General features: G+C 40.4%; 3 protein-coding genes across 5 annotated transcripts in view; all 3 read left to right on the top strand.

Moving 5' to 3' along the window:
* Nucleotides 1-2,319: 2,319 nt before the first annotated feature.
* On the top strand, nucleotides 2,320-7,461 carry LOC144075577 (protein shisa-4-like). Its single transcript, XM_077602773.1, has 5 exons — nucleotides 2,320-2,461; nucleotides 2,589-2,745; nucleotides 5,223-5,386; nucleotides 5,606-5,764; nucleotides 6,242-7,461. The coding sequence occupies exons 1-5, from the start codon at nucleotides 2,323-2,325 to the stop codon at nucleotides 6,316-6,318; spliced, it is 696 nt and encodes a 231-aa protein (XP_077458899.1). The 5' UTR covers nucleotides 2,320-2,322; the 3' UTR covers nucleotides 6,319-7,461.
* A 74-nt stretch (nucleotides 7,462-7,535) lies between these two features.
* On the top strand, nucleotides 7,536-12,571 carry LOC144075576 (uncharacterized). The gene is made up of 4 exons (XM_077602771.1): nucleotides 7,536-8,075; nucleotides 8,473-11,190; nucleotides 11,430-11,528; nucleotides 11,922-12,571. The coding sequence occupies exons 2-4, from the start codon at nucleotides 8,476-8,478 to the stop codon at nucleotides 12,363-12,365; spliced, it is 3,258 nt and encodes a 1,085-aa protein (XP_077458897.1). The 5' UTR covers nucleotides 7,536-8,075; nucleotides 8,473-8,475; the 3' UTR covers nucleotides 12,366-12,571.
* Nucleotides 12,572-17,889: 5,318 nt separating this feature from the next.
* Nucleotides 17,890-20,021, top strand: part of itga7 (integrin, alpha 7) — a 53,425-nt gene continuing 51,293 nt past the window's right edge. For 2 of the 3 annotated variants that reach the window (XM_077603661.1, XM_077603660.1), the window contains exon 1: nucleotides 17,891-18,335. In XM_077603661.1, coding sequence (XP_077459787.1) covers nucleotides 18,142-18,335 — 194 coding nt within the window. In that variant the 5' untranslated portion in view covers nucleotides 17,891-18,141. Of the gene's footprint in view, nucleotides 18,336-20,021 lie in introns of all 3 variants that reach the window. The other variant, XR_013300733.1, reaches the window with a different exon arrangement.

The following is a 20,021-nucleotide window of genomic DNA, read 5'->3' as shown; positions in this document are numbered from 1 at the left end:
GCTCACTCAGGCTTTGGCCCGCCTACTCTATCACTAGCCAATCATAGTTGGTGAAAGCGAGAGGTATCCCTACGCCTGCGGGAAGGCCTCGGTGTCGCCAAATCGAATTCTGATTGGTTAAAGCAACAGTTTTATCAACGCTTATTTTATGCAGCAGAGCCTGCAGAACTGATTGTGAATGCCTTGAGGCAGATTTCTGACCCTGGCAACAAATAATGGCTGAAATGTGATTGGTTAAAAGCTACAATATGAAAACACACATCTGGAAGCAGTGCAACCGGGTGGAAAGCAATGAAAGGAAGCTGACAGACAATTTTGAATTATTTATTAAGTATTCATGGGCAAAATATAATTAACATCAGTCTGTGATTCAGGTATTTCTTAGGCCAGCAGAGAAGGCCTTGAAGGCCCTGATGGCACACCACTGATATAAACATACATACATGATTTCCTTTGTCTGATTCCAGCAATTTTTCACAAGTGGTAAACTTGACACGTTTTTGTATTTGTGATGCAGATGCAAAGGAGCTGCTTCTGATGTATCAGGGTCAGATTGCTGTTTGGTCCAAACCAGTGTTCCCTGGTTTGTAATTATACCAGCCTACCCTACCAATGTCTGGGCCAGACTATAATGTAACCAGTAAATGATTAATCAAATTGTTCATCTTCCATACCGGCCATCCTCAAAAGAACTGCAGGGGTTGCTGGAGCCTAACCCAACTGTCTTCGGGCGAACGGCAGACTACACCTTGGAGCGGTCGCCAGTCAGTTGTTGGGCACTCAGAGACAGACAACCACTCACACTTCCACCGAGTCGGAATCGAACCCAGACTACCCACATCAGAATCAGGCGGAAGAACCACTGCATCATTGGGTGGCTGAATTAAGTTGTGTGTATCAAAATAAAGAAATGGTCTGTTTACAAATATTACATGGTGCTCAGTTATGATCATTAGTTTCAAAAGAGAAGTGGACATGTATATATAGTATTTGTCTCTTGATTTGCAGCAGCCAAAAAGAAAAATGGTACTAAAAACACGCAACTACTTGATTGGATCTGATCTTTTTACCGAATCTGATACTTTTTTTTTTTACTAGTATTGGGCACTGATGCTGGGTACTCGGACGATTCGCCGAACATCCCTAATTAAGGATGAAACAAATGTGATTGATTTTCACTTCATATAAAGCCATATTACCGGTTTTTCTCACATACGCCGTATTTGTCGCTCAAAAAAAGGATGACGGAATCGAGCGTATGGCTTATATGCGCACAAATTAGACTTGACATGCATGAAACGCCATAAAGCAAGACAATGTGGCCGATACGGTGATTTATTTCAAAATAGAGAAAAGATAAACAGATAAAACGCTTAACATTTGTTTTGATGTCCATGAATGAAATTCAAGAACAAAATAAACCATATCTTGCATAAAATGTGAAAAAACTCACTTATTTGTGCCTGCCATTGCTCGCTCAGGGCGCTGCCATCTTACCTAGGGATGACAAACTAGACCGCTACAGACGCTGGTTCCCGGTTGTACTGCCCACGTGACTTCCTTTTTAAATTTGTATACCTGCAGGCAACACCCTTTAGGAATGTGCAATCCAGCAGACGATCCTTTTGATTCTTAAAGTATCTCAGAATTACCACGTGCGATGATTTTTTTAAAAGATTTTCCCTTCAAAGTAACACAACTGCACTCCCTATTAAAACCATGAATATGGAGGTGAAAATTATGAATCAGGGAGCGTCTTATACGAGAGAAATTGTAAAATTCAACGATTTTAAGGCAATTTTAAGCTTGGGGTTACACGCAAAGGTGACTTATATGCGGGAAAATACGGTAAAGATTTTACTCAAGCAAATATATTACACTGATTAGTTAATGCTGGATTTCTCGTCTTTTGTATACATTCGAACAGCTGTTTTGCAGAGGGTGATTATTTATCCAAGCGGGAGAGAGATGGCGGGACCTAACAGACTCCAAACATTATTTTCCATTTATACAGTGTGAAAGGAGCATGGTGCTAACTTTTAAAGTTTTTTGGCATCCAGTGCATTTTGGCTATTTCAGGCCTGTCATGAGACTTATAATTTTCACAGAAATGTGATTTAGGCAGCCAAAGGGTAAATGATGTATCCAGTTTCTTTCATTAAAGGTCAGCTGGATAGAAAAATAAGGGCAATAAAATGCAGGAAACTATCATTAATCACCTTATTTTTTTATATAAATGAAGTGTAGCAACCTTTTCTTAACCACACCAAGCTGGTTTTAAGCAGGAATGCTGTTGGGTGACTTGGCTGTTGGGTGAAACACATGCGCACAGTACACACATACATAGAAACGGAAAGTTCTTGTGTTAGTTTTAGTGTGCGCATCTTCGCAGTAATGAGATCGACATTTGTGCCGATTCTCATATTCCTTACCTGTGGTGTGCTTATAACGACTACGTGGGGTGAGTTACTGCTTCTATATGTTTTTATGGGCCCTTTACCCTTGGTGTCATTTAGGGAAATTAAAGCTAAACTATACATGTATACCTTTATATTTTTCCGTTCAAAATATGTTGGCTTGCCTTCCAGCTGACGATTGTTCCAGTTACTGGGACGACAGCAGCATCCATCACGATGGTCGCCAGTGTGGTAGCATGCACTGCTGTGGAACTTGCAGCAATAGATACTGCTGCCTTCAAAAGACCAGGCAGCTCACTGAAGAGCAGCAGGAGCTCTGCGATGATATGTAGTGAAAATTGTATCATAATGTCCTCTGTGCAGTTGAACCTCTGACGTTTCCACAAACCGGTAACATGCAAGGTTTCGGGAAAACTTAAAAGGCATGTGTGTCAAGTAAAATAAAGGTCCTGTAAAGTCAAATTAAAATGAATACATTGTTTGACTGGGTTAGTGTTAAGACTTGTTAACAACCCAGGCAAATTTGTAAGAATAACAAAATAAGGCTTGTCCTTTCAGTGTTAGGTTTCTATAGGCGTGTCTTAGCCAACTGTAAACTGTCAACTGTCAGTCACACTCTAGGCACATGACAGCATTAATGCTAATGTCTTTAGCATGTTTGAACCAACTGAGCCAGTATACATACATTTCTGAAGAAAACAGTCTCTGTCTGAGTGTTACTCTTAGTTTGCAACAGAACAGTACAGTAGTAGTATTATTTTTTTAATGATCAAACATGGCGGCCCAGCCACTAAGCAATTAGCATGTCAGCCTCACAGTTTTGGGGTCCTGGGTTCGAATTTAGGTCAGTCCACCTGTGTGGAGTTTGCATGTGATGGGTTTTCTTCGGTTACTCTGGTTTTCTCCCACATTCCAAAAACATGCATGGTAGGCTGGTTGGACACTCTAAATTGCTCCTAGGTATGAAAAGTGAGCAGGAATGGTTGTCTGTCTCCCCGTGGCCTGCGATTGGCTGGCCACCAGGTCAGGGTGTCTCCCACCTCATGCACGAAGTCAGTTGGGATAGGCTCCAGCACCCCTTGCAATCCTTGTAATGATGAAGCGGTTCAGAAAATGAATCAATGAATGAATGATCAAATATGTCGAAATATCAATTTAATTTTTAGTGTAATATATAAAACATTGATTTCATTTTCTGACATTTCCGTCTTCATCCCACTTCTGAAATTATATAGTTGATTTTTTCGTGGGTCGTACAGGATTATGGCAGAGTCCCTCAAAGTCTCAATTTGTGTGGATCCTAATGAACTCTGTTTCATCTCCTCATTTTTGACAGTTTATATAATGTCACCGTGTTGTTTAGGGCATTGCAGGAAATGTGCATATTACTGGTAATGTGGTATTGGTCCTTGCTAAAATGGAAAACCAATAGATTTATATAGTGGTTGAGGCGGGCCAGAAAGCAGTGACAACAACCGCTAGCTTTTAAAGATCACCTTAAACAAAATGTCAAAGACCAAAAGATTTTCTGCATCTATGACTCAACTAACTTGTTTTGAGCACTTATTTTCAAACAGAAGTGTTTTATATTCAATTGAATTATTTAGGGCGGCCCGGTGGATGAGTGTTAGTCTCACAGTGGAGGTCCTGGGTTCAAATCCAGGTCAGTCCACCTGTGTGGCGTTTGCATGTTCTCCCCAGGCCTGTTTGGGTTTTCTCCAGGAACTCCGGTTTCCTCTCGCATTCGAAAAACACGCATACTAGTCTGATTGGACACTCTAAAAATTGTGAGTGTGAATGGTTGTCCGTCTCCTTGTGCCCTGTTATTGGCTGGCAACCAATTCAGGGGGTCCCCCGCCTCTGGCCCCAAGTCTGCTAGGATAGGCTCCAGCACCCTCCGCGACCCTAGTGAAGATAAATCGGTTCAGAAAGAGAGATGAGATGAATTATTTAGAAGAAAATCATCAAAACGAAGTTGACTCGTGGTTCACTCGCCTGACTTTGGTGCGGGCAGGTGGGGGGATTGATTCCCGCTGGTGGCGGCATGATTGGGAGTGCGGATGGTCGTTTGTCTCTCTGTGTGCTCTACGACTGACTGGCGACCAGTCTAGGGTATAGTCTGCCTTTCGCCCGACGACAGCTGGGTTAAGCTCCAGCAACCTCTGCAACCTTTTCGAGGATGGGCGGTATGGAAGATGAACGAACAAACCAACAAAATGACCTGACAGCATCTTTATCTTCATAACTATGCACACGTTTGACTTTTACCTTTACTCTATGTAAGGCTAATTGAAAAGTTCAAACTTGTCGATCTGAATGGGTGTCTGCAGACAAGCCCAGAGTGTACTTTGCCGGTCTCACCAAAATTAAGAGGCTCTACCTGTAACGGAATAATCAAAACAATCTTTATACACCATTTTACAGGGTGTCCAATAATTGCATTTTCAAAATGAAAGCATTAAGAGTGCAACAAAGTGGTACCCATTCATGTTTTTAAATGCCTCTTGTCATTATTGTCATCATAACTGAGCAAATGTCTACTTACTATACTTTATGTTGCATATTAGAATGAGCACTAGCTAAACAAGAACACATTTGCATACTAGGATATGAACCCATGCTGCCTGCTCAAAAGTCAACCGGGTTTCAGCAATAAACAGCTTACTGTATTTTGTATATGATATGACAACAAACTGACATGGGATTTTTTTTTAAATAGGGAACATTAAACATCAGAGGTTCAACTTTTAAAACCATTTGACTGAAAACACTTTTCTTGATGATTGCTACTGTTTATCTGTGCAGGCCTCACTTTGAAAAGTACACACGCCCTGCGATAATTATAGGCAGCATTGTCGGTGTAGTCGTTCCCATCATCTTCTGCGTGGGTCTTATCACCTGCTTTGTGGCTCCTTGCTGCTTCCTGTACAAAAAGTGCAGAAAACGACGCGACTCAAATCGACATCAAAGTGAGAAACTTTGTTCATGTCAGTTTTTTTCTGCCTTTGTTGAGGCTAGAGGGAGCTTACGTACCACTGGTGGTACTCTTACCAACCCTGGGAAACACTGTTGTCGGGGTATATCCTATCATTCGTCTGCTTGACTTACTGACATTTTTGATTGGAAATAACGATTCTGGTCAAGAGTTGTCTTGTATATTTTCTCACTGACACTCTTCATTTGTGTAGATGTAACATCCACCTTTGTTGCTGTGCCTGCTCAGCCAGTCTCCCCACCTCAGCAGCCGCCATCCCAACCTGGCTACCAGCCTGTGCCTGTTCCGCCTTATTTTGGAGGCCCCACTATGCCGTCAGCACCCGTGGGGCCACCGCCATACATGGGAGCAGGTGAGTTCTTACCCAGACATAATATTGAGATAGGCGAGTACACGATTTTCTCGCATATAAGCCATATTTGTAACTCAAAAAAATGATGACTCAATCAAGGGTACGACTTAAATGCGCACAAGACTTACAGCGTTGCTATACTAACTTCCTTATGATATTGACCCTAATAATGTGCTTTTGATTCATACACGTGCAATGATTTTTCTTAAGATTTTCCCTTCAAAGTAACACATTTGTACTCCCTATGAAAACCACGAATATGGAAGTGAAAATTGTGAATCAGGGGGCGGCTTATACTTGAGAAATTGTAAAATTCAACGATTTTAAGGCAATGGTGTGGCTTATATGCTGGGGCAGCTTATATGCATCCATCAAGTCATCAAATAATTACTAAATATTGAAAATTGTGAACATTTTCTATTTGCCTGCATTTTCATCATAATGTAAAACATTTATTTGTTTGTTTCATTTCACCAGTCTATCCTCCAGGTGTTTTACCTCCAGATCAAGATTCTCAACCTCCCTACAACCCTTCCTATGGGTTCAAAAGCTAAATCATATAAACAAGGAAAAGCCATCATCTATCATCAGCATGTATAATCAACAACATCCATAACTACAATTTTGGATAAATATACAGTTTTGAATGAGGTTGATTTTTTTTTCCACACTCACCAAGTACACACAGTTATATCTGTCCTAACGTCCTTCTTCCTCTCTTTTTCCTACTAGGGATTCCCTCCCCAAATGCTGTCCCCTCAATAAGAGTAGACAGCAATGCTACTTGTATTAGTTTATGTATGCATTTAATGTTTTTTTTGTTTTGTTTCACTATTCTTTGTTCATCCTTTCTCTGTGTCCTTCTAAACAATGTCTGTGTGGCTGCTTTCTATGAAAACAACTACAACAAACTATAACAACCCCAATGGGAGTATATCAAACCCCCATATTCCACATTAAAACACCACAGCCTATAAAGGTATTCTATTCCCATTCTCGGTGTCCAAAGCAGCTGTACAGCACAGGTTAAAAAAGTGGTCCCTGTATTTGATGCCGTTGTCTAATGTCAGAATTTACAACAGGTTTTATATGTAGAAATGTCTTGAAAATGGCACATTAGTATTTATTTCAGTCAACAAATTGCTGAATATGGCCAGCCCGGTGGAGCGAGTGGTTAGCACGTCAGCCTCGCAGCTCTGGGGTTCAAATCCAGGTCACGTCCACCTGTGTGAAGTTTGTGTGTTCTCCTCAGGCCTGCGTGGGTTTCTTCCGGGTACTTTGGTTTCCTCCCACATTCCAAAAACATGCATGGTAGGCTGATTGGACACTCTAAATTGCCCCTGGGTATGGGTGTGTGTGTGGATGGTTGTCTGTCTCCTTGTGCCCTGCGATCGGCTGGTCGCCGATTCAGGGTGGCCCCCGCCTCTGGCCCAGAGTCAGCTGGGATAGGCTCCAGCACCCTCCGCGATCCTAATGAGGATGAAGCGGTTCAGAAAATGAGATGAGAGGAAATTGCTGAATATACCCCACTGCAATAAAACCAGTCCACCACCAGAGCTCAATGTTGCTACACTTAGAGGACTCAGAGACTACTCGCACATACTTGTATGCCAAACACAGTCCTTTAGTATTCATGTCACATTTCTTCTTGTCACCTAAAGTATAAATCACAAAGTCATCAAGCCACCAACACTGTACCACTGTTTTATTTTATTTTGACCACATCCATTTTGTCAACAGCTTCTCTGACAAGCCTGCTCTGCAGTATAAGGGTCATTTTCACATAATTCAGCAAATAACGGTAAAGATATGGCCCTGGACTTTCCCTTTATGTGTTACAAAGTTATAAAAATTAATTACTACTGCTTTGTTTGCCACATATTATACTACATTTGGCACCAATTTTAAGAGAAATCTATTTGAGACACAAATACATTGAGAGCCAGTTTATGTTGAATTTGTCCACTCCGTTAGATGTCCAGAATCTAGTGTCACAGTTTATAGGAATGAAAAGTCGGGTTATGATTTATTTGTTTGTCTCTATTTAGAATGTGTTGTTTAGATTTGTTTCAATAGTATTTTCACTCAAGTTGTCTTTGAGAAAAATGCAAAAGAATTGCAACTGCAAACAGTTTTACTGATGTACCTTTCATATCAGTTAGTGTGTCTTTACCGTTATCACATGAGAAATACACCAAAAAATTCACAGTAAATACACCAGGTGGCTGGTGTGGGAGAAGTACCAGGATGTTGTCAGCCATATTGTCAACGCCAGCTAAGCAGAAGCCATGAGAATGAAACTAAAACCAAGGTAAGGACCATACCTGTGAAATGTCGTAACAATTCCATGTCTTTACCGATGTCCTAAAAACTTGGTGAACATAATTACTTTGCTTTTTAATGAACTGGGCATGGTGTATGCATGCAGAACACTATCATTTACTGAGTGCCAAGAAATACCATCTACCAATGTCAAAGGCTGAGGTGGAATGTTGTGTCTTTACCGTTAATAAATTTTGTCTTTACCGTTATAACGGGAAAGACGTATCATATAACGGGAAAGACTAAGTAGAAAAGGTGTATACAATAGATATGTAGAGATGAAATACATATTTTTAAATATACAACAGATATGTAGAGATGACGCTAACATGTTATGCTATGTTTATGTGTATACTAATTCCTGCTTTGATTTGTAAAATTTCCAGAACATGAATCCATTTAAGAAAAAAGGCGGTAAGCCACCTGCGAAAAAATCTAATGCTGCAGCGATGCGCAAATGCAGGGAGAAGATTAAAAATGACCCTGGAGCCTATCACAAATATTTAGAGAAAGAAAGGGAACGATATCAGAAAAGAAAGGCACAAGGAAAGATTCCAAATATTCACAAGCTTTCAGAGAGGGAGCAAAGGCAACTGAGAAGAAAATGGAAGCTCAACCAACGAAAGCAAAGGAGCAAGAAATTCCAACAACTGGAAGAGGATCTGCCAAGCACTCCCCCACCTAGCCCAGATGCTGATGAATTTGGTGAACCACAACCAGGACCATCGCAACCATCAACACAAAAGAAAGCTGGCAGGAGAAAGACGCAAGCCCGGGACCGCAAAGCATACAGAACAATTACCAAGAATAATGCTCAGATCAAGCAATATCAAACTGAAATACGGAAATTGAAAAGAAAGATCAGCAGAATGCAGAATGCTCAGCAGTTGAGTGTTAACGTGATCAGCGATTCTCCAGCATCGAAGGCATATTCCCTCCTTTCCAGCGGGAATAACAACAGGATAAGGAAGGAGCTAACATTCTGCTATGCTATCAAAGATGATCTCAAAGCAAAGGTACTAGCCAGCAAAAAGCGACAAAATGAAAGAAAGGCTATACACGCTGCAGTTGTTGGTCCCATTCTACAAAAGTACAGATTGATCAACAAGGCGAAAGATGATTTGCAGCTGACCAGGCATGGTATAACTAGAAATGTCAACTGTAAATCCCTCTTGCAGCACTCCCGTCAGACACGAAATTATGACTACAGTAAAACTGTGTCTGGGCATGTCAAGAAATTTTTCCTCGAGGACATCAATAGTACCCCTGCAGCTGGCAAAAAAGACACCAAGACAGTGCATAAAGACAAAAGGCAGAAGAGATATCTCAATGACACTTTGCAAAATTTGTATGTCAAGTTCAAGGCTCAAAACCCAGATTTGAAGCTTAGTTATGTGGGGTTCACCAGACGGAAACCGTTTTATTGTGTGCACCCAGATGTGACCGGAAGAGACACAGTCAAGTGCAAGCAGCATGCAAATTTTGAGTTGAAAGCATTAAAATTGCACAACATTGGACTACTTACGTCCCGTAACCCCAGTGACTTACTCTCAGCTGCAACCTGCTCTGTAGAGAGGCATGATTGTATGTTTAGAAACTGTGCTGTCTGCAAGAAATACATCAAAAAGATCTACAGGGATGGAACTGATGACATAAGGCAATCAAAGGAGCAAGTGTTATACCACGAATGGGAGAAGGGAGTAGAGACCAGAATGACAAATAATGGGCCAATTGATGTTGTTGTCATCCAGAAGAAAGAAAAATCTGTCACCATTGCGAAACTCTGTGATGACCTTGAGAAAGACCTTGTGGCTCTTATGGGGCACCAATATCGTATCATTCACCAGTACAAGGAGCTCAGACTAGTAAAATCCAGGTTGTCTGCAGATGCATGTGTCCTCCAGATTGATTTTTCAGAAAATTATGGGTGTAAAGCAACTACAGAAATCCAGGCCATGCATTTTGGGGGAAGCAGGAGACAAATAACTTTGCACACCGCTCATGCCACGTTGGCCAAGGAGGATGGTACAAAATATATCCAATGTTATTGTACTATCAGTCACGATTGTAGACATAATGCCTCTTCTGTGTGGGCCCATCTTGACCCGGTCCTCAGTGATCTCAGAAGTAAGGGGGTCAAGGTGCTTCATGTAGTTTCTGATGGGCCAACTAGCCAGTACAAAAACAAAACGAACTTGCAGCTGATGTGTCTCCTCCCCTTCAGTAAGTACCACTTTGAAAGGGTAACTTGGAACTTCCTGGAGACATCCCATGGGAAGGGCCCAGCTGATGGAATTGGTGCGGCAATAAAGAGAGTTGCAGATAGGCTAGTTGCCAGCGGGACTGACATCCTCAGTTGCACTGACCTCCTGAACAACATGAAGAGATCTGAAGTGAAAATCATTGAAGTCAACACAAAAGACATTAATGACGTAGATAACATAGTACAAAATTTACAGGGCGAAACCATACAAGGCACAATGTTGATCCACCAAGTGATTGTACCTCGAAAAGGTGTGCTGCTGCATAGAAAGCTGTCTTGCTTCTGCAAGACAGACTGTGAATGTCACCCTCCACTACGAAGGCTCCAAGTGAAAGAACCAGACACAGAAACCAAGAAAATTTACAAACCTGCAGTAACCAATGCAGAGAAAACCAAAATGAACAAGAGAGTTGGCACAACACAGAGAAAAAAAGAAAACTTGGCATTGGAAGCACTAGAAGCCAAACTGACAGAGAAGCAATTACAATTATTTCAAAGGAGATTGGAAAATGGATATGACGTTGTACATATGGATCTATCAATTCTGAGTGTTACTGAAAGACAAGAATATGCATATTGGAAATCTTGGAATGCTTTGATGACAAAGGCCTGTCAACAAGGACGTGGGAGCAATGGAAAAGAACCTCTGACGGAGTCAAGTGAGGAAAGTGACAGCGACGACGGAGTTGAGCGAAGTGATGATGAGCAAAGTGAATGGAATGGCAGTGATGACGAGACAAGCATAGCTTGCTACCCAGACTCGCCACCTCATGATGTTGTTCAGGACCAGCCGGCCACCTCCCAGAGCTTACCACCAAGGACTCTTGATGACAGACCAAAGGTACTGCTTTTCACATGAACAATGTTAAAATTGTTACATTTAATGATAACAATATACTTTATTAACCACAAGTGGGACTTTGTTCACAAGCTTTAACAGTAGAAGAGAAATTACAGTACAGTACCATAAACATTATTAAACTGTCTGTTAGATACAGAAACAATTTGGATTATGCCTACAGTAGTACCATTTGTTTGCCAAGAACATGTCATTGCTATGAGAATCAATCTGTTTTTCAGGACCTGACCTACCAAGTTGCTGCCCTTACAGATACCCAGGACCGACAAGACATCCTTGAGGACCAGCCAGCTCGCCAAAAGGATCAGCCAGCTAATGAGGTTGGCTCTGGTTTTTAAATTGTGCATGCATTTTGCTGAATGTTTGAGGTTCTTACCCTTCTGCTCTTGCACAGTTAAAGTCAGGGTGGTAAAATTGCTGAAAATGTTGACTTTATCAAACAGAGATGGTGCTGTGACATTGATTTAACATTATAGACCATTACGTGAAGATGGACAAAATTGAATGTTATAAAAGAGTTGTTTGGAACAACAGTCTTACATGACGAAGAAAAGATGTCAGTGCTATTATTCATCAAGCAGCCATTTACTTTAATTTAATCTCACTCCCTATTTATATATGTAACAGCTTAATTCAATCACCTTGTCTCTTGTCAATACTGTACCAATTTGACGTGAATATAATAATATATAATGATTTGTGCTTTCTTTCAGCATGGAGCATCAGTATCTTGTGACAGAGAACATTTGTCACCTGTCCAGATCAGGCCCTTCGCTAATAAGGCAGCACTCTCTGATTATGACAGCCTGGAAGAATCTACTGAAATCTTTCCTATCGAAGATGAAGTCAGTACCACAAATCTGAAGTTAGGTGATTTTGTTCTTGTGAAGTATTGCGGGAAAAAGTCCGTTCAACATTTTGTGGGAAAGATCATTCAAAACTTTGATGAAGATGATGAAGCTCTGGTGCAATTTATGCGTCGCAAGTCCAGTGTTATGAAAAAACCTTTGTTTGTGTATCCTGAAATGGATGACTTGGATGACATACACATAGACAATATTGTTATGAGATTGCCACCTCCTACAACAACAGGAGGAACCTCACGCACTGGAAAGCAGCATGTTTTTGATGTAGACCTAGGGAACTACAACTGTTAAGATTGTGCACTCAAGTATCCTATCATTTGATCATTGCTAACTTTGATTATATTGGCAACTTCTTTATCATTTGTCAGTATTAGCTTAAGATGTTTAGGCTTTAAGACAATTTCATGTTGTTGACAGTAAATCTGTATTTACAATTTCTTCCGTAAGACCGTATATATGTGTTCGAGTTGTATTACAATAAAGTTTACAGATATTAATCAATGTGTATATTTTATTTTTGCAGGGCTTTAAGAAAAAAGAAAAAAAAAAACAAATTTTTTTTATTGAATTTGACTTCAAAGTTTCCCCGGCAGATATCCCAATATAAGGGCTGGGGTACACTGTTACCATCATTTTACTGAAATTGCAACTAAGAGTACTTTATATAATTGCCACTAGTTCTTAATGGCCTTTTCCACACTACTGATACCCACAACAAAACACATAAAGGTCTTAGTTTTTCCCTGACATAGACTGAAGTTTCACCATACTGTCTTTTCCGTTATGCTTGGTCTTTACCGTTTTTGGAATAACGGGAAAGACCAATCCATATTTTTTAAATTTTAATTAATTATGTTTTCATTAAAGTTCCAGCTAAGATATTTCCAGGCAGTGCTAGTGTTGCTAATTAGAGATAATCAGAATGCTTGAATTGCATTTTGTAAATTATTCATTTTCTGAAAGTGTCTTTACCGTTATTTGCTGAATTATGTGAAAATGACCCATAACAACTAATGATGTATTACTGAATATTAGTAGTCTATTTCCTGCTTCTCCGATGTCCCCAAGTGTGCATCCAGTGTGGGAAAACAGCTGCATTCCATTCAAAAGTCTTGAGGGAAGTTTAGTTAAATAGATAGCGTGGATGTTCTTGGATTTAATCCCATAAGAAGTACCACACCCTTTTATAGCATCCCCCTTTCTTCTGCCTTAGTGTCCATGAATCAATACAGTAAAAGTGCTGACTATGCCAGGCACCGACCGTGGAGCTAAAACAGGAAAAATGACCCTGCCCGTATATGCTGCCAGCTTGACATCTAAAATAAGATCCCTCCTTGAAGTGCTGCTCTGACTGTTAATGAGGATTTGCATCAGGAATCTGCTATCAGTATGGCTCATCATTATAAGGGTATTTTAGTTGTGTAAGTAAATTATAAGCTATCTCTTAAGGCCTTCTTAGTATATGGCATTTTTCAACAGAAGCCATCATATCCTTCAAGCTGAATAAAACCCAATTACAGTGGTACCTCGTCATACGACCGTTCGTCATTCGGAATGCTCGTCTTACGGGGGAAATTTCGATCGAATAATTCGCCCGTGATGCGGTCAAAATTTCGTTATGCGACCAAGCCAGGTGGCCATGGCATTTTTTTTTTGCATATCTTTCGTGTACGTATAACAATATTTACGAGCACCGGATGAGCTATTCAGACCAGGAAACGCACAACGCCCATGCGCGGGGAAAAGAGGGCTTTCTGGGTAATGAAGTATACTCGTGCTCGCAACAGCATCCCCGGGGATGCGAACACAGATGCTACAAGCTAAAAGGAGCCGCTAGCCAGCGCCCCCGAAGCTACCATGAGCAGCGGGGCGATCGCTGATAAAAGACTCTGCTCGTTGGCTGCTCATAAGAACATCGGGGGCACTGGCTCGCAACAGCATCCCCGGTAGAAACTCTATCATAGTCGCCGTTCGAGGGGATGCAAACACAGATGCTACAAGCTAAAAGGAGCCGCTAGCCAGCGCCCCTGTAGCTCGCATGAGCAGCGGGGCGATCGCTGATAAGACTGCTTGCTGCTCGTTGGCAAGTGGTCGTGCGTTCTCCGATTGTGAGGACATTTGTGTGCATCATTTTCGGAATATTTTGAAGGGAATAGTACGACAGCAAACAGCCCATGGATAGCGAACGTGAGGGTGGAGTGTTTGTTCTGTTTACGAGTGCGTCGTGTTGAAAACAAACCGAAGCCCCCCGCCCCTTTTGTGCGTCTCTCTCTCCCCTCGGCGAAATCCGCCCAATTTTAGTTAGATTAAACACTTTATTTCTATTAAACCACTCGTTATTTATTACTTTGTCAATATATGGCGAATTATAAGAAATAAAACATTTTTTTCAATCCAATATCCTGTTTTTGGTGTTTTTTTCAGAGAGTTGGAACGAATTAATTTGTTTCCCATTCATTTCAATGGGAAACTTTACCTCGAGTTACGAGAAACTTGTCATACGAGCTCAGTCCCGGAACGGATTAAGATCGTATGTCGAGGTACCACTGTATACTTATTTTAAGCAAAAATATACAATTTGTAGCTCATTTTGCCATAATTCTCCTAATAATACATCTCATCTCATCTCATTTTCTGAACCACTTTATCCTCATTAGGGTCACAGGGGTGCTGGAGTCCATCCCAGCTGACTTTGGGCCAGAGGTGGGGGACACCATGAATTGTTGGCCAGCCAATCGCAGGGCACAAGAACGTAAACAACATTTCACGCTCACCCCCATACCTAGGGGCAATTTAGAGTGTCCAATCAGCCTACCATGCATGTCTTTGGAATGTGGGAGTAAACCGGAGATCCCGGAGAAAACCCACGCAGGCCTGGGGCGAACATGCAAATTCCACACAGGTGGACCGACCTGGATTTGAACCTAGGTCCCCCATTGTGAGGTCAACGCAATAACCACTCATCTGCCGGGCCGCCCTCAAGGAAAATATTTGCTCGGAATTTTCCTCATATCTCAATTTTTTTGTATGTTGGGGCACTCGTATGTCAAGGTATTACTGTCTGTGAATATTGTCTAAAAAGGCTTTGCTAATTATTGGACTCTGATTTTATTTATTGATTGCGGCCCAGTGAGGGAGTGGTTAGCATGTCGGCCTTTTAGTTCTGGGATTGAGGGTTCGACCCTGGGTGGTTCCTCCCTGCGTGGAGTTTACATGTTCTCCCTGGGCTTGTGTGGGTTTTCTCTGGGTACTCCGGTTTCCTCCCACGTCCCAAAAGTATGCAGGGTAGGCTGGCTGAACACTCTAAATTGCCCCTAGGTATTAGTGTGTGTGTTGCTTGTCATTGGCTGGCCACCGATTCAAGGTGTCCACTGCCTGGTGCCCATATTTTGCTGGGATAGGATCCAGCCCCCCCTGCGAACCTTGTGAGGATGTATAATTTGAAAATTAAAAAATATTAAATAAAGAAAATATCTGGTTGAATCTTTTTTTCATTTATTGATATTCAATTGAATTAAATAAAAAGAATATGGTAAGAATCTTAAATTTAAATAGGTGTTTAATATAAAATAAAAAATGATGGTGAAATGTTCAATTAATATTTATACCAAATATACCTTTTTAAGTAAACAAAATATATATTTTTAAATTATTATTGCTATTCTTAAATTACTCAAAAATGTCCATGGCACAAGCTCGATTCCCGCTGGTGGCGATATAGTTGAGTGCGAATGGTCGTCGGTCTCTCTATGTGCCGTATGGCTGACTGGTGACCAGTCTAGGGTGTAGTCTGCCTTTTGCCCGAAGTCAGCTGGTATAGGCTCTGGCAACCCCCGTAACCATTACGAGGATGCGGTGAATGAATTAAATGAATTGTACTGTATGTTACAAATGTCACCCGTGATAGTTTATTGCATGCAACAGTTGATGTGACAGCTGCAAACACTACTACCACTTCTCAGGTGGTCCAAGCAGAGCAACTGCAGCTGACAACACACAACTGGGACGTAAAGTCATTGTAACAGTCAACCATGCGTGGACAGACCTTTCCCACCATGTTCTCCTCTCACAGGAACTGCACAAGTCCAAATTTTTGGGGCTTTACGTAGACGCTTGATCTAGACCAGATTGTCTCAATAGTGTATGTGAATGTTTTTGTTTATGCGCTTCCTGTTCAACATTTTTTTTATATGCTGCATTATTTTCTGTGTGAATTCACGTACATCATGAGAGATGGTTCACATTATAACACAACCAACATCCTGTTCATTGTGGGGATAGAACAGTGGCAATGGAACAACAACATGTGCTTATATGTGAATTTGAGTGTGGCTATTTTTTATATTTAACCTTTGATTAGTGGGTGATAAATTTAGGGGGTTTTCTTGCTTCTTACACAAAGTCAGCCGGTATAGATATGAACCTAATGTGAATAAGCCATATAGAAAATAGATACATATGGAACCATTAAATTCTTTTGCTGCCAATAATATTTTTGTTGAACGTTGAAGTTGCCATGTTGTAAAATAAACTGTAAGTTGAAATCTGCCACAAACTTTTCTCTTGTGCATTTGAGTCCGGCAAGGTGTGCCCCCTGACAATATTTAATTATTAAGTATTGCTATTCCCCATTCTGTCTGTATCCTCAAATGACATCGTTTTCAATAAACATCAACAAAAGAACAACAGTGGCAATTTTTCAAAAGCTAAAACTAGACTACACCAGCTGAGCCTTTAAATCTACAATTCTGTGAGAAACCAGCTGAAATGTAATACTTTAGAAAGTTGAAAAATATTTTTAAAAACATCCAAGGAAAGAAAAAAATGAATTATACACTAAAAGGCTTTAGAAAATGTCTCATACTCTGAAATAAATTTGTAATAAACAGTTCACACTGAAAGAAATCATGGATGCAATAAAAAAAAAGTAGTATTCCAAACTTTGACTCATTCCAGTTCTCACTTGTGATATTCTCTCTACAAAAATTGGATGACAGAAATTTCTCACCTTCTTTATATCAGAATTTTACATAAATGTGTGGTACAAATAGAGATAATGACTGTATTTTTTCAGAAATTTAAGTTTGGGGTAACTTTATTCATATAGGATTTAAAAAATATTTTTTAACCTGTTTCACTTCACGTAATACTTATTCTTAGTGACTATGATTTCAACCCATTATTTGGATGTGAACAGTTTGAAAGTGTGTGTCAACTTATTATTGTAGTACTTTAAGCATTTGTTTATTTAGAATGACTATAAAATTCTTACAGTAAGTATTTAACAGAAAATGACACATTAAATTGATATGGAATACATTAAATCAAATACTGTATAATCCTACTCACTACACATGAAATGCTGGACAAAACTTTTTTGTAGACACTACTACAAATTGTGCTGCCCTTTTTAAAACAAGGACTATACTAAAAAAAGATCATATGGGGAAAAAATAACAAACAAGTAAAACCAACATGATCAAAAAAAAAAACGTATAAACATTAGGTTCAAAGTGACAGAAGTTTTCCAGTAGTCTTATTTTTTACCATCCAAGGGGTGTGAACTGTGAAGTTTTTTGGACCGTGTGAAGATATTAGATACAGAAATCTGTCTGGTGTATTTTTATTTATATATATTTATTTTTTCTTCAGCCACTCAGTCTCTGTTCAATTGGCTCCAAGTACCTTGACAACCTTTCCTGGTATTTTGGCAGCAGTCCCTTGAGTGTTGCTGTCAGCTGAGAGCGTGTGTGTGTGTGTGTGTGTGTGTGTGTGTGTGTGTGTGTGTGTGTGTGTGTGTAAAGGGATGGAAGGGGGAGGAGTGGATGGCGCTATTCAAGGCACTTGTCCTCCCTCATCTCCCCGGGGTGCACAGAGGAGTAGGAGAGGGGGTGTGTGCAGTGCACACTTGCACTCTGGTAGCTGACGAGAGCACATTGAGCCCAGGCTGCACCCCCTTTCACATTGACTGCATCAAAAGCCGCAACCAAGAGGATTTCCCGCCGGAGGAGGAGGACTTACTCTTAGGAATCACTGGTGGAGCTGATTCTGGTCTTGAAGCTGCAGCATGGCACAGTTGGCCTTGGGTGTATACCCTGGGATCATAATGAGTCTACTCTGGGTTCTGCTGACTCTCCTCAACCACGTGTGGGCTTTCAACCTGGATACTACTCACGCACTGCACAAGCTGGGAGACCGTGGCACCTTTTTTGGCTTCTCGCTCGATCTACACCAGCAGCTTACACCAGAACCCCAGAGCTGGTGAGTTTCCTAACTTCCATGTGCACCTGTTCCAAACATGTAGGGAATCCTTTTTCTTCAGGCCCTCTGAATTTTGATGTCTGATTTTTTCCCCTTATAAAGCACCAATTATAAAAACAACTTGCAAATTGCTGGTAGAAAAACAGTCACAAACATTATATGTACAATAAATACATACTTTACAAGGGTGCCCTGAGATTAGAGTGATCTAATTTTAGGGACTCCCGCCATCACCAACTATATGTCCTTAAGCATATTTGTGCTTTAATCTATATGGAAAAAAATGTTGATACATGCACCGTATAGATATATTTAACTGAACTGAAGTTTGGCATAGTCAACAATGCTTCGAGCAAGACTTTTTAATGCTAAAATTCAATGAGAAATACTACAGAGAGGCTAGCGAAAAGTATGATTTGTGTCTATGTTTTTTTTGTATTATGACAGTTTAATCAACGGAATTTTGAACACAAATGTTACCTCAACATATGTAGACAGACAATCTAATAATAATCAAAGGCAAAAATTCTTTATCTTTTTAAAGAGGATAATTCATCTACGCAGCTTCACAATGGGGAAAAATCCATAATTTATTTTTAGTATAAAACGGCCTTAAAGGTACTTTCATGTGCCCTAAAAACTCTCACAAGTCAGATTTTAGCAGTTTTACTTTATATACAGTACATTTTACACTTAAATAACATGACCAAGACTGGGTAAAAAAATAATAAGTAGGTAGGTAGATAGATAGATAGATAGATCAATAGAATAGTGTATCCAGGACGAGACAGAGAAGCAGGTGAAGAATGACATGATTTAGACCTCAGTACAGGGAAGTAGATAAACAAGGCAGGCCAAGAACCAGCTAACTGCTAAAAATTTTTCATTTTCAAAAAGTCCACAACAAAGTCGAAGGACAAGACTCGGTACCACAAAATGACAAAGTGCTAACGAAAGAATAAACTTAGAAGAAACCGGCAGAACAAGGGCACAGGTAGTGGTCCTGCCTCTAACTCTGTAGTGCCGAAGCAAACTTTGGGGTGGTACTGCGAGGAGACAAGTCACCCTGGGAGAAGATACATGGATGGAGTGAGGGAAGACATGTGAGTGGCTGGTATAGGGGAGGATGATGCAAAGGAGAGGGCGAAGTAAAAAAAGTTGATTTGTTGTGGCAACTCCTTATAGGTCTAGCCTAAAATGTAGTAATGGTATAGTACCCAATCAGAAAGCCTAATTTTGCCATCATTAGCCAAGGGAAACAAACAAAGTCAACAATGATAGAACAAAACTGAACAAAACTGGGGAGCTAGAATACACCAACATGGGGTAATGATATGACATACAGTTGATTAGCATAAAAGGTAGAGGAAAAGCTGATTGACTGGACATAAGGAACTACCAACAACAGTAGACATGAATTGATCACAAGTACAAGAAATACTGAGGCTCAAACCAGAATGAACCAAACACAAAACAATACGGGCAATAGCAAGATCGAACTAAAACAAAACAAAACACGACACCATGAAAAAAGTTTTAGTAACCAATACACTAAAATATATCATGTTGCATGTCCAAAGGTAATGGTTTGGGTAGGTCAGGGGTCGGAAACCTTTTTGACGAAGGGAGCCATACACAATTCATATTTTCAAACATTATTCTTTGAGAGCCATACTCAGAATTTAA

The sequence above is a fragment of the Stigmatopora argus genome, chromosome 6, assembly GCF_051989625.1.
Source record: "Stigmatopora argus isolate UIUO_Sarg chromosome 6, RoL_Sarg_1.0, whole genome shotgun sequence".
NCBI classification, from domain to species: Eukaryota; Metazoa; Chordata; class Actinopteri; order Syngnathiformes; family Syngnathidae; genus Stigmatopora; species Stigmatopora argus.
Note: the sequence above shows the minus strand (reverse complement) of the source record. Positions and strands in the feature narration are given on the sequence as shown.